Here is a 26,917-nt window from a genome sequence, read left to right as displayed (position 1 = left end):
ACCACCTCCTCCTCCAAGGAGACTGGCATTTGCTGTTTAAAAGAAAACAAAATAAAAGACATTAAATAATACATAAAAATATAATATGCCAGATAGTTTAATAAAATGCTAATAATATATCTTATAAATACACATACTTTTGTATAAAGAGAGCCTTTATAACTGCTTGATAATGATATAAAAATTAAAATATTTTGCCATTTTTATTTCTTTTTTCTCTTCAAGTAACTATTTTTTTTTTTTTTATCCTCACCCGAGGATATTTTTCCATTTTTTGTACAGATAGAGTGGGAGGGAGAGAGAGGAAGGGAGAGAGAGAGAAACATCGACATGAAGGGACACATCGAGTGGCTGCCACCCGCACGACCAACCAGGGCCGGGGACAAACCAAAGTACGTGCCCTTAGCGGGAACCGAACCCGGGTCTCTCCGGACCGCAGGCCGACGCTCTAACCGCTGAGCAAAACTGGCCAGGGCTTCAAGTAACTATTTTTATAATGTATTCTCTCCTAAGAAAATGAGATACGTATTGTGATCCTTTTATTTTCTAGTTTTTATCTAAATTAATCTTCTGGAATCTCCATTTTATCAAGTAGAGAAAGAAGAATGTTATTTAGGTAATTTTAATTATTTCAAAGGACAATGTACAAGAAAGTGTAATAATTTTAATTAAACACCATCAAATAAAGCTATCTCAAGACACTTTGCAGTAAGAACTCTTAAATAACACATGTTACTTTTAGCGTTAACTTTATTTGAAGGAAAGAAATAAATTTTAAGCATTTTTGAAAGCAATGCTGTGACGTTTCCTATCCAGTTATCCATTATTCTAGCACACATATTTATAGAAGCAAAATATAAGATAACTCCATTTGGATTTCTTTCAAGAGGTCAAATTTTCAGAAAGTTCCAGGGAAGGTTTCTGTTGAAATATTAAGCAACCTTATGCCTATGTTTATATAGTCATCATAACAACCAGAAAGCAGAAGTCACTGCACTGAGCTTTATTCCACAAAGTTCTTAGGTATCATAAGTATTATCTCATGCCATTAAAAAGAAAAATCCTGTAGCTATATAAAGAAAGTATGTGGCAACCAGGCTCCCTTTCTTTGTGGAGAATCCTGAGCTACCAGAAGACTAAAGCAATCATTTAGGAAAGAAATGTAGGGGTTCTTTAACTAGAATTTAGTGTGCTGTCCACAGGACCATGCATGCATTGCCACAATTAAGAGAAGCAAATATCAGAGTGTTAACGATTCCATCAATAAAGAAAGGGATAATTTTAAGAGCAAATGCCCACAGTCTCATTTCCATGAGGTTAAATATGTGATAGCTTATTAACTATTGTAACACTAATGAGAATATCATGAAATATGCTTGGAGAGCAAATGACTTTGACGTTTTTCTCAATATTCGATACTACAGCATCAAATCAAGTACAGGGCCATCTAATTGTTGCTCTTGCCTTACTCTCAATATTTCTGTCACAAACATGGACTAGCAATGCCATTATTCAATCATAAACAAAACTCACTTCTTATGTCATAAATTCTTCTGCTACCCTATCACCTCACATCTCCAAATCCCTGTGACTCACAGTGAGAAAGTGTGTAGTATTTTTAGAAATGGTAGCCAGGACTTAATGTCCTGCTCCAAATTAAACTTTGTTAACTGTTAAACTAGTAACTTGTTGAAGGGGCACTAGGAAAGATGTTGCAAATTCTATTTTGGTCCCATACCCTTTAGTGCATGGGGAAATTTCATGATCAACCTATGTCTCTTGGCTAATTCAAACATTCTCTAAAATTTTAGCTACAGGCATTTATAAAACTGCATGGCATTTCACACTCCTGCTGATTTTTTATTTTTGTATTTGACTGAGGACTACTTCCCTATCTATAGGTTTCCAGATCCCTGAAACTCCATCTGTCTTCCTCCAATTTTCAAATATTCATTCATAAAGCAAAAGGTATTTCTAACAACAAACAACAATAAATAATGAGTAGCAGCTTTTCACTCAAATTATCATGCCTAGAAGCACAATAATATAATATAGCCTACTTTCACCCAGTGTTTTGCTCAGTAAAGGTGGAGCCTGCCTGTTTTGAGAGCACAGCCAAAGGCCCATCTGTTTAATCAGGCACTTGTCCAATAGATGTGGGTGGATGAGTGGGAGTAGGTGCAGGAACTAGAATTCCAGTCTGGAGAACCATCAAGTCAATTTACGTCAGATGTGTGCTCATGTTTAGATAAGCGTATCTAGTCACATATTAACATCAACACAGAACTATTTTATAAAATTGTGCATTCTATATACTTTCAAGAACATTATCATTCATGTAATATAATCCTAATCTAAACTGCTTAAATATATTGAAAGCAATTATAATAACTCCAATCAGGACAAAAATTTTTCTAAAGAATCTATCAAATTTAAGTTTATTTTATAAATTTCTGTCCTCTAAAAATAAAAAATTAAATGTTTACTTTATTAGCAAAAATATCAAGACAATTTTCTTCAATTAAAGTAGGCAAATAAAAGCAAACTTTTATTAAGATCTCTAAGATTACTTTCACAAAGCATGATATACACAATATGACTGATTCTCAACACTTATTGGTCTGGTTAATTAATTTATTTCTTCTTTTTCTTTTTTTTTATGGAGAGAGAAATAGAGAGATAGAAACATCAATGTGAGAGAGAAGCATCACCTGGCTGCCTCCAGCACACCTCCTACTGGGGATTGAGCCTGCAACCTGGTCATGCGCTCTGACCGGGAATAGAACCAGGAACTCTCAGTCCATGGGACAATGCTTAATCCACTGAGCTACACTGGCTTGGCTCTTCTTTTTTTTATTGGCTTTTAGAGAGAGAGAAAGGGAAAAGGAGAGAGAGAGAGAGAGAGAGAGAGAGAGAGAGGCATAGATGTAAGAGCAAAACATTGATCAGCTGCCTCCTGCACACCCTCTAACAAGGATCAAGCCACAACCTGGGCATGTGTCATGACTGGGAATAGAGTAACCTTTCAGTGCATAAGCCAACACCCAACCAACTGAGCCACACTGGCCAGGGCTACTTCTTTTTCTTTTTTTTTTAACAAAAGTTGACATGACTTTTTGGTGTCTAAAATTGTCATTTAATTTCTACCTACTTATCCCCAATAAATTGAGGTTTTTCCCAGTTAGATAGGAAGCCCTAAAGATAAGCTCTGAATTTAATAGTTTGGCCTGCATCTAATTAACTCTCAATACATGTTTTCTAATAATGAGATAATTTGGATTTAGTCCAATTTCTTTATAGTCATATAAGAGGTATTTGTTTACTAAAGTATGTAAAAAGAGCTAACTCTGGTCCTTTATCTTTCTGTAAAATTAAGGGCTATTAAAGAAACTCAGTGTATTTGGAAATACTTAGTGATTGAGAATGTATAAAATATATTTATGTCTCTAAGTGTCTTGCTAGAGAAAATTTTGGACCTGCCTTGAGTTATCCCTAGAGTTTCACAGAAGAGGAAAAAGAGAAAGGAAACAAAGAAAACTTGAAGTGTATGAGCATGAAGCCACTGCTTCTAAAATAAGACTTTAAATTATCTCCTTTTCACATGTTTACTAACAATACTAAATAAATATTTTCCTAAATAAAATGCCCTTTCTATTAGTAGAGGAGGTAGAGGAAAAAAATCATGCTACACTGGTTGTCTCAAAGACTGATTCAATAAGAAACTAAAATGAGCCATCACGAGTTAATGACTGTGTGTAATGCACTTTTTCCTCTCCCCTAAATAACAATTTAAATGAGATAAACAGTTTCACTGTTTATAAAACAAAAACAACGTTGAACATAAGATGGGGAAAAGGGTTATCTAAATCTAATTTTAAAATGGCAATATATAGAGAATTTATTTATAATACTATAAGCAAATGGTTAATTTTTTTAAGTTTATAAAAAGTTAATTTTTTCATATGAACTCAGTTTTGAAATGTTTAATTAAAATGATCAAATATCCATGTGTTAATAATTATTTTCAAATGATCAAAAGCAAAAAAAACTGAATACAATGTAGAAATCCTCTTCTTGTGATGATTAGCCTAAATAAAAAGTGGTCTGGCCATTGACAATAGTGTCATTATTTTTATGTTTGTTTCAAAGTACAGAGTATTACACTACCTTCTTCCTAAAAAAAAAACAAAAAACTTTTAAATGACCCTCTGTGTGTGGGTGAGTGTATTTTTTTTAGAATATAATTATAATTAAATTGTATATCAAATCATGAAAAATATAATTATTATACTATAAGTAATCTTCTATTACTGGAAGTTCCTAAGTGGAATATATGATATAATATTATTAAAAAAGCAAGACAAAGCTATAATTTATCAGACAACTACGGCCCTTTTCCTCCTAAGATCTCAAAATCCTTTTTAGTCTGTATAGGGGTAATGAAAAAAAATACTGAACAAAGAGCCAGGTAATCTCTGCTTTAATTCTGCCTCAGTTACTAAATAGCTAGATGATGTGAGAAAATCATAATGAACTACTGTCTTTTCTTCCATCAGAGATAGCAGACAGTTTTCAAACAATTCTACATCATTAATTAGAAGAGACTGTACTCTGATTTGAGAAAGACTGTGATGCTAAATCTAGGCTCAGTGGAAAAAAGAACTATGATCATTGATAATGCTGGTCACAGTCAGAGTGGGATAGGGAGAATCCAAATGGCAGCACACATGCTCCATATGGGGGATCAATGGGTCAGATGTCTTCTCTTAGATTTGATGGATTTTGGTGCAATGAAATTCTATTCAGTAATCTTAAAAACAAAACAAAACAACAACAAAAAAAACTAACTTCATGCATGCCAGCATTGTCCTTCAGCATACCTAATCAATTCTGCAGTTTTTGAGTCTAAAATAATCCAGTCTGTAAAATAATCAAGAGCTGGGAGAGGTAACCTATGTCAAATGTGAGCCAAACTGTCCTGATAAATGGTTGGAACTATTTTTTATTCCACTTACCCAATGATTTCTGTTATCTCTACGGTAATTATTTGTTTTTCTACTCCATTTCTACCCCCACCCAATACTGTCTGTCAAACAAGCAACAGCCTGGGAGACTAGTCTTTAAACATTGATTAAAACTATGTGTGTGGGTTTTGTTTGCTTTTCATCATTATAAAATAAATTGTAGTTGCTATCATCTGAACAGGTTCCTGACCAGCTCATTTGGTTTATTTATGCTGCTTTCTTAGTACAATTGAGCTCATGGCATGTCAAATGATTGTTGGCAAAAATTCCCCTGGAGTTCTACTAAAAATACCGTTTCACTCACAACATGTTATTTACGGTAAAAGATTAAAAAAAGCCGAAATATTACCCTTTAGAATGGCACACATTATATTCTCTACACTTTGAAACTCAAAGTAGGAAGTGCTAAAAAATCTGTTAAGATTAAAATCCCAAGCACGTGCCTAACTGTAGAACCACTTTGTACAGGGAGCAACCATCTCAACTGACAGCTGTGGAAATAGAATCTACACAGACAAATACAGCCATCAACTTGGCAACAGTGCCCTGTTCATGCTTTACTAGATTTACACCTTCTAATCAAAATTAACAGAATGCTGGAGGTTTGGGGCAATGCTACAATTTCCTGCTTTGAAGGTGACAGAGAAAATTAAGAATAAGCTTAACTACCTCACATGTAGAAACCAGGAATTAAATGCATGATCAATACTTTACATTTCATACTTACTGCAGAATTCAAAGGAACCATTGATTATTCAAGAGTCTGTAACCCACTATGAAGCCAAAAATAGAATACAATGAGCTCTACTGTTGAGAAACAGGTGAAAAGGCATCAGAAATTGCAAAACTTACTTGGCAATGTTAACGAATAGAATAAAACCTAATTGCTCTGGATGAAGTATGAGAGAGGAGCTAGAGCTGCCCCTGCTTTGTCAATCTGGCTTAACCAGTTCGAATTCTGGGTGCTCAGTGACTTCCAGGAATACTGCAACATGGGAGGAGAAGCACTTATTTTGTCCAACTCCTTCTTTTTACCAAAGTATAACGTTAAAGAGGATCAAAGATGTTAGGTGACTTGTCTAGAATCAGACCCAGGAGAAGAACCCACCACAAAATACTTCTCATTTCAAATTGCAAATAGATGTAGATTTTCCCCTTCAGAAATCACATACAAAGATGGTAACAGAACAGACATGTGTGGAGTCCACTGAATGTTTTCCTACTGGAGATCACCTAATCTAATTTTTAAAGGGTGAACTAAAGCACTGGAAGTTCCTGCAGCCTCATAATGCACTGCACCGAGTACAGCATGAGGAGAACCGTGCTTCTGTGTACCACTCATCCTTCCTGACACTGTGTTCTGAATCAGCTGTAATTGTGATAATGACAACATTGGCTTGGTTACAAAAGTGGGATTACTTAAGTAACCCAGTCTGGGGCTTACCAAAGAGTGAACATGTGTGTCTAAACAGGGGAAAAAATGAGTTCAATTGTATATTAGCTTTGTGGTTGTGATGATACAAGACACTTGAACAGCAGTTTTAATGTGTTTTTGACAAGAAAGATTTTGAATACAAACCAATTCTCAATTTGAAAAATGGAAGATGTACTTATGTTAGGGAATATCATACACTTTTAGCCTGATGAAAACATAAGCCTGAACATGTACCCTCATTTACACACTTCTTCAGAAAACTAATTTATTTCAATAAAACCTGACAAAAAAACAAAACTGTTTTGCATAATTTCCTTATTTCATCTTTCTTATAATATTGTAGAATCTCTTTTATCTCTTTTATAATGAAACAGCAAGTGAGTTTTTAAAAAAGGTTAAGTTTAGCCCTGGCCGGTTTGGCTCAGCGGTTAGAGCGTCGACCTGCGGTACAGAGAGACCCGGGTTCGGTTCCTGAGGGCACGTACCTTGGTTGCAGTTTGTCCCCGGCCCTGGTTGGTTGTGCGGGTGGCAACCACTCGATGTGTCCCTTCACATCGATGTTTCTCTCTCTCTCTCTTCCTCTCTCTCCCTCCCGCTCTGTCTGAACACAAAATGCAAAAATGTCCTCGGGTGAGAATAAAAAATAAAAATAAAAAAATAAAAAAGGTTAAGTTTAGATTATTCTTTAAACAAATAAGACAAAAGAACAATTCTCAGGTGTAACAAATAGATGAGAAGACTGAGACAACCTGACGGGTAAAGGACAGAGGTTAAAGAAAATGCATAGGACTGCTATCCTCAGAACACTTATAAAACTGTAAAATTCAGGAAGGTAGAGGCAATGATTGTTGGTATCAACAATACTATGCAGTTATTGATAGAGAGTAGCTACTAAATAAATATTTATTAAATACATAACTCAGGAAATTAATGGAAGGCAGAGAAATAAGAGAGACAGGAAAAGGAAAATCACAATTCCGAGACGGGTAAGAGAACTTTACAGGCAAGTGAGACTGAGCGAGGCGGGAACTAAACAGATCTAGGTCCAATTCCATAATCAATCATCATCCTTGAGAAAGTTCTTAAAACTCCAATTGATTATCTAATCTCTTGGATTTTCTGTTTCTTTATCAATAAATTGGTAATATAATGGTTATGGTATAAGTTTGCCGAGAGGAGCAAGAGTGATCATCTATATGAATGCACTTCATGGTGCCTAGAAAACATGAGGCTCAGTAATTGTCAGCTCCCTGTCCAGGACCTTGATTACAGCACTACTTGTAGCATCAAAGCTAGAAAGTTAATTAAAAAAACTACCACTTATACAAGCATGCAGATCAATCACTTTGTAGGGGCCAGGTCCATGTTCATCTGAGAGAACTACAGGTCTCTGCCCTCACTCTAAGATGTCCTGTGCTATACCCTCATTAGAGTTTTGGAAAGAAACCAAGACTTATGGACAGAGGAGAGTTAAAAACAAAGCCATGTTCAAAAAAATTTTTTTTTAATTCTGTCTTTGGGCTTAGGCCAATTAAAACAATAATCCTATTAGCCCAAAAGAGAGTGAATGTCAATCTTTTGCATACTACAGCAGTTTTCCCCCCTTCTGGGTTATTTTGATTATTTAGTTAAAAAATAATACTGCATATTTTACGTGAGGCAGCTTCTGTTTACTCCTCAAAACCATTCTCTATATTTCCCCCTGTTCTTTGACCAAAATGATCCCTATAGATGATATCAATGGGTCCGCTTACCCTTTGGCTCTAGTTGGGTGCAGTCAGGAATTGGTGTGAGAGATGAGAATGAGTTAAAGAATTTTATTTCCTGGGTTCACTCCCTGTAAGCTTACCTTGAGCTGACTCTGTCCTTAAGTAAGGGTCACTGTTCTAATCAAGGTCATTTAGTTAATAATATGACTTTCTCTCCCTTGTGTTCTGATATTTCTCCCCACTGTTCTCTTTGAGCTTAGACTGCTAACAGCTGTGTTATTGATAGTCTCTGATTCCTGAACAATCCCCTAAGGTTTACCATGGGTGGGAAACATCCAGCCTGAGGGCCATATAAGGCCTATAAAATCATTTGATCTAGCTTTGCCAAGGCAACTGCAGGTGGGACTTGAAATTCAATAAATCTAGAAGCTTTTTTCATAGCAACATAAATTTATATTAAGTGAAGAATAATAATAACATAAATTTTGAGGGACAAGCAAGGAACATCTATTATGGAATAAACAGGACACACACGAGTACATGACAGGATAGACACATATTTCTCATTGGCTGCCCTCGGTCCTTCTGCCTGTATTGCCAAGACTCAGGACAGTTGGAAAAGTATTAACACACTGTGGTGAAACTACAGCTATCCAGTGATGATGAGATGAGATGATTCCTCGCTACATTGATGACCTTGCCTCTGATGATGGACGACAATGTTGTCCATTTCTTTGTTGACCCAGACAATAAGTCCAATCCAACCTTTATCCACATATCCACAATCAACAATCCTTGAAAAAACTGAATCTTAGATGTAGATTAAGGAAATTACAATACACAGAAGAGACCTCAAGAGTCAATGACACGAATGTTGGATATGTTCCAAATCCAAGATACAGGATTAGAACAGTGATCAAAGCAAAATAATTATGTTGCTGGCAATATACACATTGGATGGTTATTAAAAATTAAGTGGTGTGACATCCTACAAATGGTGACTACAAAGCAAATTGATGCAGAATGTCCATCTTTCAAAGATAAATGGACAAATGATTATTTTTTGTTGAAGTCAAAGGCAAACCTATGTGCCTAGTTTGTGGTGATGCGTTAGCAGTAATGAAAGAAGCAAATCTGGAGCATCATTACAGCTCAAAACATGTTGAACTCAATGAACTGGGAGGCCAAATGCATTTGGATAAAATCAATGTTCTTCAGTATAGTTTGGAAGCACAACAAGCTGCTTTCACTAAGTCTCATTGTGACAGAGACAATGTTATTCAGATGAGTTATGTAGTGAGTGAAATAATCACAAAAAAGCAGAGGCCTCACCTAGAGGAGAGTCTGTGAAAGTGCATGGTGGATGCTGCAGAGTTGTTAGCACCAGATGGAATAAAATCGTTTCAGAGTGTTAGGTTGTCTCATAGAACCATCTCAGATTGAATCAATGACTTAGCACAAGTTATTAAAAAAACACTGAAGGCTTCTGCAGAAGATTTCCAGTTTTTCTCACTGGCATGTGATGAGACAATAAACATAACAAATACTACCCAACTGGCCATTTTCATTCGTGGGGTAACTGTAGAGTTTGACTCTCGAGAGGAACTGCTGTCACTGGAAGCCATGCATGGCACTACAATAGGTCAGTACTTGTTTGAAAGACTTGTTTTATCAACGAAAAAACTTGAGCTAACATTTGAAAAGTTAAGTGGCCTTACTATAGACAGAGCTCCAGCCGTGGTTGGCTTGCAGAAAGGTTAATTGCATTTATCAAGAACTGTATCTTCTCAGTCTTGATCCCGTATTTAATTATATGCCACTGCATCACACACCAAGAGAGAGTCTGTGCACAGTCATTGTGACTCACCAATGTGATATCAACAGTAGTTTCATGCATAAATTTTGTCAAAAGCAGAGTGTTTGCCTGGCCGGTATGGCTCAGTGGTTGAGCATCGACCAATGCATCAAGAGGTTAATGGTTTGATTCTAGGTCAGGGCACATGCCCAGGTTGTGGGCCTGATCCCCAGTGGGGCGCATGCAGGAGGTGGCTAATCGATGGTCTTTCTCATTGATGTTTGTATCTCTCTCTCCCTTCCTCTCTCTTTCTAATATCAATAAAGAAAAAAATTAATAACAAAAATAGCAGAGGGTTTAACAGTGCCAGTTTAAGGAGTTACTGAATGATCTTGACTCTGGGCATGGCAATCTTGTTTGTTGCTGTGAAGTGCAGTGGCTGAGTCGCTCATGAGGTTTTATGAACTGCGGGATGAAGTCAAGTAGTTCATGGAGATGAAGGGAAAACCTTTCAAGGAACTCCATAATAGCAAGTGGCTGTGTGATTTAGCATTCATGGTGGACATTACCAAGTACATTTCAGAGCTGAACAACCAACTTCTCAGCTCCTTGCTTTCTTTCTTTTCTTTTTTTTTTTTTTTAATTCTAATGCGAGGATAGTCTTCCATTTATTTTCAGACAGAGAGGGAGGAAGAGATATATATAGAGAGAGAAACATCGGTGCAAGAGAGACACATCGACTGGCTGCCTCCCACACAACCCCTACCAGGGCCAGGGACCTAACCACAAGAGAGGTATGTGCCCTTGACCGGAATCAAACCCAAGACTCTTTGGTCTATGGGCCAGTGTACTAATCGCTAAGCCAAACCAGCCAGGGCTCAGCTCCCTGCTTTCAAACATGAAAACATCTGAAGATAAATTAAAGCTGTGAAAATTGCAACTGGAAAGAAATAACACGGTACATTTCCCCACTCTGGAAGGACAAAAGCCTTCTAGGATACTTGAATATGCTGGTGAATATGCAAAACTAATTGAGGCCTTTAATGAAAGATTGAGGTGAAAAGTAAACAAATGGTATCAAACATCTTTGCTGCACTGTTCAATGTGGAACCAGCTGATGTGCCTGATAACCTACAACATGAAATCTTCAGCTGCAAAGAGATGATGAGCTGAAAGCTAGGTACAACAATCTCCTACTGCTTGAGTTCTATAAATGTTACATAAGCAATGAGGAATTTCCCACTTTGAGGAGACATGCACTGAAGTACACATCTGTGCTTGGAAGAATGTACTGCTGTGAGCAGTTCTTTTCAAAACTTATCATCACAAACAGTCAACTCTGCTCCAGACTGACCAACGCAAACCTGGAAAAGCAGTTATGAGTAGCAACATCATCAATACCAGCTACCATCACACACCTCACCAAGGAGAAGCAGTTCTGGCCATCACATTAGGGGTGAGTTAATTAAATATTTGACTAAATATAGCAGGCTAATTTTTAAGTTGATAATTTTGTGTGGCCCACAAATGATATTATAAATATTCAAATGGCCCTTGACAGAAAAAGATTCCCCACCCCTGTTCTATACCATACCTTTTACTTACTCCCTTCACAAATCAACCATCCTTAAAGTACACTAATTTGATTGTGCCAACGTTCCTGCCAAGACTTTGATTGAACAGATATGCTTTATACAGACTGATCACAACTGGTGGCTAGACTAAACCTCACATCCCTCCCAGACTCTCTTAGTTCAGAACTGTTATGAGGATAGTTCCCATTCTCATGTTCTCATTTTTCTTACTAATTAAAAATATAAGATATATAAATATAATGTGAATCAAGACTTTTTCTAAGCAAATTCACCTTCTCTTATCTAGCATTCTTTTCCATACTTTCTTCTTGTTCATATACATATATACACATACTTGAGTCCTTAAAAAACAATTGGAAACTATTATAAAAATATATAAGCAAACTAATTTTCTCATTTATCAATACACCAAGGGCTCTAACTAATAAAATAATATACTATGACATACAGTAATTTTCCATTGGGTGAAACCAATCCCATTTTTGATAGGCACTTTAACAATGCTCAAGTAAAAATGTGTGTGTGTGTGTGTGTGTGTGTGTATCCCCACATACTTGTGCTTCTATCTTACAGAAAAAATCCTCCAAAGTATTTATGGGTAAGAGAGCATATGATTTTTCAAATTTAAGAGTTTAATTTTGCATTTGTATCTTAAAAATTTTTGCATTTGGTTATTAAAATAAGTCAAACACCAAAAATTTAACATTCATAAGTATATGCTGAAAAGCACATAAAACATCAGTATCATTTGATGTCTGCCAATGAACAATCTGCATCAAAACGTCTTGACATGTAGATGAGGTTTATTGGACTGCTTTTGATTTAAATGTAAACTACATCAGTGAAAAAGTTCTCATTTCAACCTTAAAAACATTCGGTCTGAATTTCTGATTGACTTTAAATACATAAATTTTAAAATGGCCTGCTTTAAATGTAAAAATAATAAAGCCACCTCAACTGATGGTGAGCCTCTTGAACCACTGCCTTTTCATGTTTACTAGATATAAACTGTGACAGGTCTTGAACTTCAAAGCAAACCAAAAAGTTGGCTAGAAAAGATTATAGAATGAAAATTTGAACTGTTTTCTAATTAAATTCCTTGCAAATTTAAAGTATATTTCAGTCATTTAAAGATAAAGAGATTCAGGAGATATTAACATATTAGAAAGATATGTAAGGGAAATTTATCAAAAACCCAAAGAGATGTAAGAATGCTTCAGATCAATATGGATTTCAAGGCTAAGTACAACTATTTCTTTTTTTTACCCACTACTGTAGCATTTGAAGACTTTCTCTAACATGCCAATTTTACTTATGTTAAATTAAATTTAAGAGAACATGTTTCCATGTTTTCTTTTTCTAATCTGAACACATTGTTTTAAAGCAACATTCTTCTTCCAGTTCATTAACATCTTGTTATACAATTAAAGTGTGCTGGGTCACAGAGGAGCTGACCTGGCTTTGTACTCATCCTAATGTAATACTTCAATCATCAAGCAGTTCTGATCTAACTACTTGCACTACATTTGGCCTTGTGGCATGGCCAACTTATGACAATTTTAAAATGAGCTCTTGCATGATTCATTTCTATCAGAAAGTCATGCTTTGAGTCACCAAGCCAGTGGACAAGCTGACACATATTTTAGTAAGCTTTCCAAGGTAGAAAATATGCCTATTATCACAACCAAATAAAGAAATATACAAATAGATCATGATGACAATTTTCTGAGCATCTATTATTTATTAAACAATGTTTGAGTCTATCTGTATAGTATCTATCATCCTCTAAACAACTTGTAAAGTGGGAATTTGACTTTTACTGTAACCAAGGAGGAAACTTAGGCTAGAGTGACACCAAGGTCGTATGCTGGAAAGTACATATTCAACACAATGTTTGAGACTTTTTATCTAATTTCTAACCAATTATCTTTACAGTAAACCAGACTGTCTCTTAAGGAATCATTTTTATTTCTTCCAAATTATTTAAAAATAGGTCGATATCCAATGCTCATGCAACCATGTATTCAAATAACACTAATTTCAAAGATAGCATTACAGTTGTTTTAATCTAATTAGTGACCAGAATGGACAGCATTTACATACATCATGCAAGTTATAATTATAAAAATTAAAAAATTTTAGTAATACTTTCCCCATGTCATTTATTAACATTATTATAATAAACAGTTTAGATACCATTAAATCTGAAATTGTCTATAAAGAAAAACTCCTTTGAAATATTACATTTAATAATCTGATAAAATTAAAAACTGCCATTCAAAAAGATAAAAATTCTCAGTATGATTTTAGGCAACAGGAATAATTATATATACAATGCTATGAATGAGGGGATATATTACTTAATTAACAAGGCTTTCAACTTGAGCTAAGTTAAATTTACCAAAACAAGAATAGTACATTAAAGTTTGGCTTTCACTAAGTAAATGAAAACTGCTTAATTTAATATTTTGTGTGCTTATAGTAAAAAATACAAAATAAAAATAAATGCATGCTTTTATTTTCCTAAATGCTTCATCATTATCATTCCTCACCCTTGAATTTAGAATTATCAAATAAAGAATCTTTTTAATAATTTGAGAAAATAAATCAAAACCATAATAATTTTTCTTCTTCCTAAATTACAGAAACCTAATAATTTTATTTCAAATTATGGATGCCTTCCATTCCTGTTCAATAAAATTTTACATTGTTCAAAAATATAATAAATATATTATTGTGTTTATGTAAACTACACACATCAAGAAACCATCTCTGAAACATGGAGACATATAACTTGATCAATATCAAGTTTATTAATTTAGAAAAAAGTAATAATTTTTCTGTACACAAAAGACAAATTATAATTTGCATTCTGTGCAAATGACTTTTGTTATTACAGTTCTGTGGATTCTATAATAGAGACTAGTTTTGTTCTGGTGCATTGAAAAGCACTGATAGTAATCTCAGACAAAAGTATTATCATTGGTGAGATGCTAGTTACTGACTGCAGAGGCTTTTAAAAAATTATTACTATTTAACAAATTTCAAGGATAACTAAATAATAAAAATAGTTGCATTTCCAAAGTTACTCTGAGATATTCATGGAGGTTACATTCTAAGACCCCCAGTGGATGCCTAATACCTTAGATAGTACAAAACCCTACAATATATACTGTTTTTTCCTATACATACATATATATGATAAAATTTAATATATCAGTTAGGCACAGTGAGATATTAATAATAATAACTAGTAATAAAATAGAAAAAGTAAAACAATATACTGTAATAAAGTTATGTGAATGTGGTCTCTTCCTCTCTCTCAAAATATCTTATTATATCTTCACACTTAAAGGAAGCACTTTGTGGCTTCTTGAGCATATCCAAGTGGCCAGCACTACTAGTCTTGCATTTTGGGGCCATTATTCAGCAAAATAAGGGTGACTTGAACACAGGCACTATGATACTTTAACAGTGGTCTGATAACCAAGATGGCTACTAAGTGACTAACAGGTGGGGAGCTTCTAGAGCATGAGAGCGTGGAACCAAAGCATGATTCACATCCTGGGCAAGACAGAGCAGAAAGGTGTGAGATTTAATCACTATACTCAAGACCATATACAATTTAAAAATCATGAATTGTTTGTTTGTAAATTTTCCATATAACATTTTTGAACCAAAGTTGACCATGGGTAATTAAAACATGGTAAATCAAGACCATGGATGACTGGGGACTACTGTATCAGAAATAAAATAGAAGCAACAACAGTTAATAGAAGAATTTGTATATGAGATTCCAGATACATGGATTTGGTACCTAAGGAAAAAAAAGTGTTTAATAGTAATCCCTAGCTTCACCAGTAAATAGTTATGTAATTTTGGATAGGTCACCTAAACCATGTGTTTCAATTTATCAGTAATAAAAAGATAAATTATAATTGAATTATTTAACAACCATTTGTTAAACAGATACTGTGATTATGTGGGTCTTCTGGAATGAGTGCTGGAAATAAATTGGTAAATAAAATAGACATTAAATTAGATGATTACTCTAAATAAATCTATAAATTATAAGTATTTAATGTAATTAATGCATTTAATATTTAAATATTAGAATTAGAACTGTGATGTTGAAGATCCAGTAAAAAAAAAAATTACTGTTTTAGAAGTTGCTGGTAATTTATGACATCATATTTTCCAAGATTTTGCCCTCTCTGACTTCCAGTCCAGACAAGATGGAATTGATTTGTTTCTTTTGGTTCCCACTCCCTCACTATGTACAACTGTAAATGCTGGAAATAATGCAAGAGGCAATCAAAAAACTCTGAAAAGTACAAGGAGGAAAGCGAACTCGTCAGAGATCCCAGAACGGGAGAAACAATCTAGGCACTATACATCTTACATCCTTCCACTCAAGGGAAGAAGGTAACCTAGGCCCAGAAGAAATCTAGACTTCCAACCTAGCAACAGAAGACAGAGCAGGTAGCCTTTTTTTTCCTTGGGTCAATAGAAGCCCCACGCACAATAGCCTTCAATAAAAGTGCTACTCTTCTCAGGGCCCGGGACTCCTCTCTACAGCACAGCACCAGCAAAGGGGATCTTGCCATGTGCACCGAGGTCACTCCACCTCCAACAGGCAGAGGCATCTGCCACCGACTCTGGCTTAGGAAGTGCTTTTCTTCCCCACCAGATCTGCAAATCCTTCTCCCACCAAGAAACAGCAAGGGAAGGGTATGGGAGAAAAGCTGCCATGTCCAAATGCTCTCTTCATACCGTCAGGTCAGAGAATTTCTTCTCTCCACCTAGAAGCACAAAGAAGCCCCACCTCACAAAAGTCCTTCTGCCCTCTCAGAATGGACCACTGAGAGCCCCACCCACTTTAGTTACACCAAGCCAAAAATATAACGCCACAAAGGCTCTGAAAATAAGTTGTATTGGAACTAGAGCCAAACCTAACCAGAGTTTAGCTTACTAAAATAAAAGCTTTAAATGGGACCCAGTGTCTCCTAAAATGAAGAGCCTCAGGAATCCACAGGACAAAAGCAAAAGATCCTAGAAGTTGAAGAGAAAGTATCTGAAGAAAGAATACCTGAGAATTTCACAAACTTGGTGGAACATATAAACGAACAGATGCATGAAGTAAATCCCAAAAAATATATACAAAAATAAATCATCATTAAACTTTTGAAAACTAAAGACAAAGGAAAAAATAGTCTTGAAAGCAGCCAGAGAGAAAATGAACATTACCTTCAGGGGAACACCAATAAAAGTAGAGCATATATTCCATGGCAGGCAGCTTCTCCAGCCACTATTTCAGCCTAAAAATAAGCTGCCTCACTCTAGGCCCTGCCCCCTTTCTAGAAGGTTCATAAGTCAACTGAGAGATATAAAAACCTGGTCTCCTGCCCTATGATTGATGTACATGGGAATATAAAGGCTCAGCTCTTGCCCCAATTCAAGACAACTCCAAATGGCCATCTCACCTTCCTAGATATTCAGCTCAGGCTTTTGAGAGACTGCAACACAGTTCAGCTTCTCCCCCTTCCCAGTCATGCTTCCTTCCTATTCTTTGACACATTTTTTTTTAAATCCAAAGAATGATTTATAATAAATATCCTGCATGCTAATCTCTATTTCTTAGTCACCTTCCTGGGGAATCCAACCTCCAACCATAGACACAAAGATAGGTGATTGCAGGAGAGAGCAGGGCCTGTTGAAGAGGCAGTTATCATTAAATGGAGTGAGTATCCTTAACCACTAACTCTTAGAAGCTCCTTTAGAAGTGGGGCACCTGATACCTCTTTGCCCTTAGTTTTTAATTCCAGGGCAACAAAGAAAGTCTTTCCAACACTGTATTACATTAGCCTAGTTCAAACCTTCAATGATCAATATTAAATGTTGTTTTAAATAAGAATACAAATAATCCAATTTTTTACAATAACATATATATTACTGATTGATTTTAGAGAGAGAGGAAGGAAAGAGAGAGAGAGAGAAAGAAACACTGATTTATTATTCCACTTATACATGCATTCATTGGTTGATTCTTATATGTGCCCTGACAGGGGATCAAACCCACAACCTTGGCATATCCAGACAATGCTCTAAACAACTGAGCTAGTTGGCCAGGGAAAACAATAATTCAAATATAAATTACACATAAAATTCCAAAAAGTAAAATTCAAATAAATATACTTAGTATTAATGATAACGGTGCCAGATTGTGGAGCCAATGTTGGAGCAAGGGAAGAGACAGTATAAAGCATTTGAAAACTTTTTTTTTAATTAAAAAAAAATTAAAAATATCCTGGCAGAAGTAGACCTATACAAGTTTGTGAGGAGAAGGCAAAGAAGCAAATTCTTGGACAAAGAACTATAATAACAGTTGGGAATAACGTAGAACCTGATGTTTCTTATGTAAATCCTTACACTATAACTTTAAAATTTCAAAATGTACTAACAATTTACCATTTATCCAATGAACAATATTGTGCTGGCTAAAGAAACTTCCATTATCATCTCCCGGATCACTTATTTTCTTATAGAACTCATTAATCTCAGTGTATAGTCATCACAACCCACTCCTTAATTTATCCCAACTCTTATATATTTTTACTGAACTTCCTAGAATCTCAAGTCTTCTTATTTGCTTCACTACATTATAATGTCCTCTCCCTTGTGCATTTAAACTCCTGGTCACTTAATACTACCTTCTAGGCCCTTCCAGCAGGCAAACCCTGTCCAGTCCTAATAATCCCCTTCCCACTTCTCAATTCATTGGACATGATGAGTCACTGCAGGATTACTCTCACTTGAATTCTCATTGCTTCTTGATCACCTCTACCTCCTCCGTTGTACGAGAGAGACTGATGGTCTCAGTAATGCATCAACCTGAGCAGATAGACTCAACCCAGAGTCTCTTGGTAATGATTCTGCCACTGACTCGATGGGCAGACATAGCTAGTTACATCTGATTTAACATGCTAGTGAGGAACTAAAATATAGTGGATTAAGTAAATAGAGAGGAACAGACAATTTAATATCGTCTAATCCTTTCATCCCTCTGAGTAATGTTAAACTGTATTAATACTTTCTTCTAATTCATACCTGATTTATATTTGGCAGAATCAAAGTAAAACCAAACAACAGCTTTAAAAGTGCATCACTGAAGAGAAAATCTAATGAATAAAGATTCTTATACAATCTACAAACTGATTAGTTGCTCAAGAATCAAGGCATAATATTGAGGAAATATCCTATATTAGTGTTAAAAGAGCTTAAAATGGTAATATGTTTTCTTTCCATGTCTAGACTTTGATTCTAATAAACATAGCCTTAATTATTTGTTTTTATGAAGTAAAAGGTATTTCTAACTGATATATTTTTTTAAATAGGAGAACAAACTCCAAAAGTACGTATAACAAATATATTCAGCAGTTGGTTCAACTTAGCTATTAAGGTTACTGTTACTCATAACTTTTAAAACATTTTTAGAATATTGAATTATATAGTAACATGGATGTACTTTAATTTACATTGATCTTCAAATTCCAAACATCTTATAGAGGTTCTTTGATATAACGCCCCAACATACCTCTCCAGCCTCATCATCCCACCTTCCTAGCTACTCAGACCTTCCAGACCCAGACCACACACACACACACACACACACACACACACACACACAGATCCCTGAGTGTCCTGCCAAGCAGAGTTAACCCACAAGAACCACCAAATACCAAATACCCTTTCATCACCTCCTGACTTGGTATAAGCAGTCTTTCTGCCTTTATTCTGTGTAAACTTCTATTTTCACTTAAGATCCACTTCAAATGTCATTTCCTTTGTGACACCTTCTCTGGCTCCTTCATGTGCAATTAGATGAAGGCCCATGGCATGAAAAAAGCTTTTCTATATAGCATTTCTCCCATAACATTGATATGTGTTCTTCTGGGCCCTGCTCCATTAGACTGTGAACTCCCCAAGGGCAAGGATTATGACTTATTCATCTCTTTCCACTCCGTGCTCCATCAATGAAAAAGGTTAGCATTCAGTATATGATTGTGAGGATTAAAAAAAAAAAATTTAACTAAAGCACTTAATGGCACATATAAAGTACTGAACACATATTAAAAAAAATTTTTAAGTAACAAGATTAATGCCTATTTTGTAGTAAGCATTCGATAAATGTTTAGCAAACAAATAAAACAGTAATGAACAAATGATGGTTTCTAAAATGCATTTCAAATAGAACTAAATAAAAATCAAGCAAAGACTATTAATGTGATAATCTTTACCTCTACAAAATTAAATACACCTTACAAAGACTGAACAGGATGCTATTCCAAACAGCAGTTACTAGATTATTATATACAGAGGAAAATCACAATATTAAAATAAAAATTATAAGGAACTTAATTGAACAAAAACTTAAGATTTGTTGAAAGTCTCCTAAATGTTAAGATTTTCTGAGTTGATACTTAACAAGATGCTTTTAATAACTAAGTGTGGCCCAACAGTTGCTTGTCTTGCAAACTTTAAATCATTTAAATGATACTAAACATCATAGCAAACAAAAATAAAACAATGCTGATTTTCAATGTAATTTCCTGACCAAAATAGTTTATTATTTTTAGAGCTGGTGTCCATTTTGTACATATTATCAAGATTACTCTAAATTAATCATTTTAGAAGAGGTATTTCATCTTTTCCTCGCAGTAATATTCCCCATACGGCAGTTTTTCTTTCAGACTACTGTATGGGAATTTCAGAAGGTACTCTTAAGGTCAGTTAGTGATATCATCATTTCTGCTTGTTTTAATATTATTCTACTTGAATTTATAAATTAATAAAACAAGAATTAGTTATATCAGCATAAACTTTTATTTTGCACAGTACTTAAAGGACTGTGCCAAAAGTCGTGGTAACAGTGCCATCAACTAATAGAAACAGCAAAGATATTACCTGGACAGATCATTTCAAATGCCAATAGGCCTCAGAAATCTCCAACAAAGGTGAAGACCATTAAATCTTGCTTGTAGGTCACACCCAAGTATTTAAACAAACAAAAAGCTCACAGTGTTTTCATTCAGTATGTCAAAATCCATCAGCTCTATTAAATAATTCCTTATGATTTTGAACTTCATTTTATAATTTTCATAAATAAACAAAAACCTAAACTAAAAAACTGTAATTGGCAAAATTACTTGCCAATTTAACCTTTTTTTTCAATTCTCACCTGAGGATATTTTTCTACTTATCTTCAAATAGAGTGGGAGGGAGGGAGAGAAGAGAGAGAGAGAGAAACATCGACATGAGAGGGACACATTGATTGGTTGCCTCCTACAGGACGCCAGTCAGGGCTGGGGACCAAACCACAACTGAGGTAAGGGCCTTTGACTGGAATCAAACCCGCAACTCTTTGGTCTGTAGACCAACACTCTAACCACTGAGCAAAACTGGCCAGGGCCCAATTTTACTTTTTTTAAAGGAAAAAATTTTAAAGTCAAGCAACTAACTTCTACGAAAAATTGTATCTCACAGATAGATAATACACACACACACACACATATATAAATCTCATTATATGTAATACAATTTATTTATATACAATTTATATATAATACATTACAGGTATGTTAATCCACCTAGATTTTTAACATACAGATACATGAAGTTTTTCTTCAGAAGCCAATTACACACACACACACACACACACACACACACACACATCAGAATTCTCAGTCCTATGATCTAATTATTTGTCTTCTTTCAAATGATACAATTTTTCAAAATCCCTTTTAGTACAAGGCCAATTAATCTAAATTATCTGCTTGAGCTCCTAAACAATCATTTCATATGAATATACAGAATAAGCTTTAATTTCAGAAATTCCAAAGGAAATGGGAATTTTTATTAAAAAACAGCCCTTACAATATCTTATCTGACATGATGTCAGAGCTCATAAATTGACATCTTCTTCTTTTGATAATAAATCAATAATTATTAAAGTAGGTTCTGAGGAATAAATTAAAGATATATATGTAATTTTCTAAATAGCCTTAAAAGTATATTTGTAACATTTCTTGGTATTATTAATCTGGATTAACTAATTTGCATTATTTTAAAGTATATGACCTAAGCGTCAAAGATTCTTAAGAAAAGAACCTATAAGCAATACCAAAAATTTATCTCTGGTTTTTCTACATGCTATTTTCTTAAAATAACCTAAAATATGGCAAAACTCAGATAAACCTAAATAAATAAACTAAAAATATGGTCATTCTTCCCTGTGAATATTAGATTCACAATACTATCTAAAATAATCATTAAAGTAATAAATAAATTAAATGTATTTGCTTATGCATTCATCATAAGTAAAGAAGGGGCTTCTTCTTATTTGCAGTGAAGTCATGTCTAATTTACAAAGCTTATCACATAGGAGGTACTTAATAAATATTTGATGACTAAAAGGATAAATGAAAGGATGAATGGATGAATGAAGAATTGGGGACTGCAATGAATGCTTAGTATTCAGACTCTAGGACTACAAACCACTCCTATACACAGTTTTGTCTGGGGTATAGCTAACTTGGTGCAGTAGCAACGAGGCAGAGCTAAAAGACCTTGGACTCAGAGTTAGAAATGCGTGCAAGTCCTAATTCCGTGCCTTACTAGCTTCATGACCATAGGGTATTACCTAATTTTGAGTCTCAGTATCTCCCTTATAAAATTAGTATAACAACACCTATCCTATCTATCTCAGAGGGTAACTTATTTGTATGCATGTTGACTACAAAATCTCCGCAACTTTCCTGTACATTTGAACCTTTCCATAGTAAAATACTGGAAAAAATAAAATCTTCCAAATGAAATGTTTCAATGCATTTTTACGTCAGTCGTTGAAAATATAAAAGCATACTTCTGATTGGCTTCAGAGAAATAAAACCAATTAACATAGGCCCACTACCCACATATCTATTATCTAGAAGATATTTGAAAAATTTAACATTTTTATTTACAAGATTCTTAAGTATGCTATTACTCTTGAATGACATACATCATTTCTAACAACAAGATTACATAATGATGAAATCATTTTCAAATAGTTATTTTCAAAATGCTCCCTCCATGAGTTCATTTTGAAAAGCACTTACTTTTTTACTCATCCCTACAACATTGACTTTACTGTGTTTGGGACAGTTAAATATATTGCTGGTTTTTCAAAATAACTGCTTCCTGACAACTACTGATTGCCACATAACAGGTCAACCAAATTGGAATCCTGGCTTTCATGTAAATATATGTAACTTATCTAAAACAAAAACATTTTTTGGTACTTTGTCACCAAAAATCTTACAGACTTCAATGAAATTGAAAATATTTTTTTGATCATTCCTCATGTCATTAAAAAGTATTCTAAGGATCCAACTATTTAAAAATCTTTATTGTATTATAAAATGAAGCACATTAATGGTATCTTTTGCATATAAATCATAACGTTGCAATAATGAAAAAGTTAATAAATAAGAAAACTTCTGCAAACCCCTTTGGATTATGGAATTCCCACTCTTCATTTAGGATCCTTCTCCAATAAACTCTGTATACCAAATATTATTAAACCGTTATTGTCCCTAACTTTTAACGTGATATACATGGGAATAATACTTCAATTTTTTCCTTTCTTATCAATGAGATGTCTTGTATACCTTGCCATGAACACCATTGATGGATCACCGTTTTCTAACTTGTACCCCAACAGAAAAATCTTAGACTCTCCTTGGTGCAGAGAAACATAACATCCTGGATCTCTTTATTGAATACATTTTCACTCCACCCAGAAGAATAATAGAAACTATAATAAGTGTTACTGCTCTGTGTATTTGCAGGGGCTGGGGTGGGGGTGGGGGGTAAGTGCGTGTATATGTGTAAATATACACACACAATTAAGGATGTGAAGTATAAACAAATATAGAACTTCACTAACAGAGACAGATGTTCTCCATGTAAATGGCAGAGTTAAAAAGGAAAGGGAATGCACCTTTGCTATGTCTTAGCAAGTTCATAGATGTTCAAGTTTCCCTATCCTGAAACAGTGGTAAACCCAGACAGCCCAGACAAAATTCAATGTGGTATATAAAAGTGCCCTAAAACTGTAAGCCTACTATGCTAATGAAGAACTGATAAATTTATCCTTATTTAGGACCAAAACTAACACAAAAAAAATCAGAAAATAGTTCACTAAATAACTCATTTATATTTTAATCTTTTCATAACTGCAGCCACTTATAATACTATCCTGAATTAGAAGTAGGAAGAAAACGGTTCCTGAAATCTCCATCCTCTGATACTGTAATGACACATTTGAAAAACCACCATAACACTCTTATTTAACATGCAGTTAAATGACTCCATTATCTAAGCCGAAGCCATAGAAAACTGGGAGCAGCAAACTGAAGAGTTAAGGTAGAGGCTTATTAGAAAGACAAGCATAATATTTGCAAAATAAGGTTAATAGAAAACAGAGACAGAAAAACTGAAAATCACAAAACCAAATGAGAGTATGATGTACTAATAGAAGCTCATAAATGATGATCCTGAATCATAAAGAGAATGTGCATTATTCCCAATATTATTTGTTTAATAAAGTATAGAAGTAGATACTATATTTTAGAAAGACTTCCATTCAAAACTATTAACATTTTAAAATGTTCCTCTTCAATCTATACTCCAGATCTTATGAGCTAAGGAATAAACGCCTGGATATCTCTAACTGTAAATAGAATTCTAGATTTTGTTATATTTTGTTAAGAGGGCTGCTTCCCAAAATCCTTCAATAATTCTTCAAAATTAGCCAAAGATTTTTTTTTAGGTTTCTGTGTCTTTAATCATGAATGATGAGCTCCTTTTGAAGTATCTGAATTGCTTTTAGTAAGATTTGTAATCTCTCTGAACAAATTATGAGGCAGCCCAAAAGAAATAATATGCGATGCTGTATTAATGGATTCCTAACTTCAGTAGATTAAGCGAAGATGATTAAAAAAGTGAAATGTGTAACCCTATTCACTTCTTGGATCTATTACTGAAAAATTAAGAATTAAACGAAAGTCCTTTCAGTACTCATGAAAGGCTTTCTATTTGAAGTCTGTTTTATAAAAGCTAAATTATATAAAATATCTACTAACAACAAAGAAATCCTTATTAATATGCTAATACCTGAAAGATAATATATCTGATCCATATTTTTTATTATGACCTTAGGGAAACAAAAAAATTCTTTCATTCACATTTTTAACAGAGTCATTGCAAATTTGATCTATTGTATCTCATCTGAACTCCATAGTAACTGATTATGTGTAAGCCAGTATTTCTCAAAGACTGAGATATATGATAACTGAGGTACATGAAGACCATTTTTTACATTTCAATAGATTTATATTTAGAATTAGGTGCTTTAAAAATGTATAACTAGAACATGAAACTCATGAGTTCATGTTTATTATTAATTTAAAAGAAGTTAACTTTGAAAAACTAAATCAACTTAAACTTATTTTAAAGAAAAATATTACATTAATATTTAATTAAAATAATATTAAATAAGTTATACATAACGTTTATAGTTAAGACAAATATTATGATGTCAATTCTAAATAAAGTTAAGAAAACAGGATGTAGTCTAATCACAGAGAAAGTAGACATGTCCTACTCTTGTAGAATTTAATCTATAGTTGTTTTCAACATCTTGTATGGATTAAAATATTATCTATTGATCTTGTCTTTCCAAGTAATTTATAACAAGCTCAGTTACCATTGGTTCAAGTTAAGAGCTTTGCATAGATACATACTTCATGTATTGATTTAGAGTTGCCTGTGAGAATACTGAAACACCAATCAGAAAGAATATATGCACCTCTGTGTTCATTGCAGCACTATTTACAATAGCTGAGATCTGGAAACACCCCAAGTGCCCATCAGTAGATGAGTGGATAAAAAAGCTATGGTACATTTATGCAATGGAATACTATGTGGCTGTAAAAAAGAGGGAGCTCTTACCCTTTACAATAATATGGATGGATCTAGAGATTATTATTCTAAGGAAAATAATCCATTTAGATAAAAATGAGTATCACATGATCTCACTCATATGTGAAACCTAATGAACAAAATAAACTGATGAACAAAATAGGACCAGAGACATGGACACATGGAACAGACTGATGAATCTCAGAGGGGAGGGGAGTAGAGGGAACAGGAAGAGATTAACCAAAGAACATAGATGCAATAATGTGGGGAAGGCCTGGGGTGGGTAGAGGCTGGATACGGGGGGAACAAGGGGGAGGGGAAATGGGAGGCATCTGTAATACTGTCAACAATACATAAAAATAAAATAGAGTTGCCTTTTGAGAGGCTTACAGATGTTGGTAGCATTTCTTTCTTTGGCCAATCAAAGTCAGCTTGTCTTTGATCACTTCAGTAGATTTCTGGATCTATTGACATGAGTTTAATATATAAAATAGGAACTGAAGTGAACTCTTGTTAAAAGTTTGGGCTTTTCTCTCTAAAAGTCTTTTACATCTGTGAAAATGTAATTAGATTAAATAAGGCTTTTAATTTCACAGATACTGAATTTTAGTTATGTTATAATAACATAAAATATTTTAGTACAAAGTATTTGAATAACTGAGAGGTTAATTGTTAATATATAACATTGCCTGGGTACATCTTGAAGATATGCAGAGCAAAGTCATATTTGTATGTGTATAATATGTACTGATAGGAGATGCCCAAAAAAAGATCAAGTGATGGCACATCGTAAGAGAAAGAATGTAGAGACTGAGAACAGAGATGACAGGACCCCACACCAATTAGCTGAGTGGCAAATCACTTAACTTCCTTGAGCCTCCATTTCCTCAATGAAGAGATTATTTATATAAGAAAATTTGCCTTTAATGATAAAGGATGTCAGAGTAGAAAGAAAAATGAGCCTGGTTCTGAAATGTTACTGAGAAACTAACCTACTGTCATCACAGTTTTCTATGTATATCTGCTTATGTAAAAACCAACAAAAGTATTGTATGCAAGTTACTGTTAAGGTATGTTACTTTGAGGTGTATAAGGAAAAAAATCACAAGAAAAAGAATCTATACATCTGACTACATAAAAATATAAAGCTTCTGAATGTAAAGGAAACTAAAATATATGCAACTAATATGATAAATGATTAATCTACTTACCATGAAAACTATATATATCAATAAGAAAATGATTAAGAAACTAATATATTAAGGACAGAGAATATAAACAGAAGATTTATAATAAGGGATAGAGATTTTTAAAGCATATGTCAATTGCTTACCCTT

General features: G+C 34.2%; 1 protein-coding gene across 1 annotated transcript in view; it reads right to left on the bottom strand.

Annotated features, from left to right (window-relative positions):
- The window catches only part of MACROD2 (mono-ADP ribosylhydrolase 2), a 2,341,201-nt gene that overhangs the window by 1,799,335 nt on the left and 514,949 nt on the right, over positions 1–26,917 (bottom strand). Inside the window, exon 4 of the mRNA XM_036245484.1 lies at positions 3–32. Within this exon, the coding sequence (XP_036101377.1) occupies positions 3–32 (30 nt within the window). The remainder of the gene's footprint in view (positions 1–2; positions 33–26,917) is intronic.

The sequence above is a fragment of the Molossus molossus genome, unplaced genomic scaffold, assembly GCF_014108415.1.
Source record: "Molossus molossus isolate mMolMol1 unplaced genomic scaffold, mMolMol1.p scaffold_m16_p_6, whole genome shotgun sequence".
NCBI lineage: Eukaryota > Metazoa > Chordata > Mammalia > Chiroptera > Molossidae > Molossus > Molossus molossus.
This window is presented reverse-complemented; position numbering and strand designations above follow the sequence as displayed.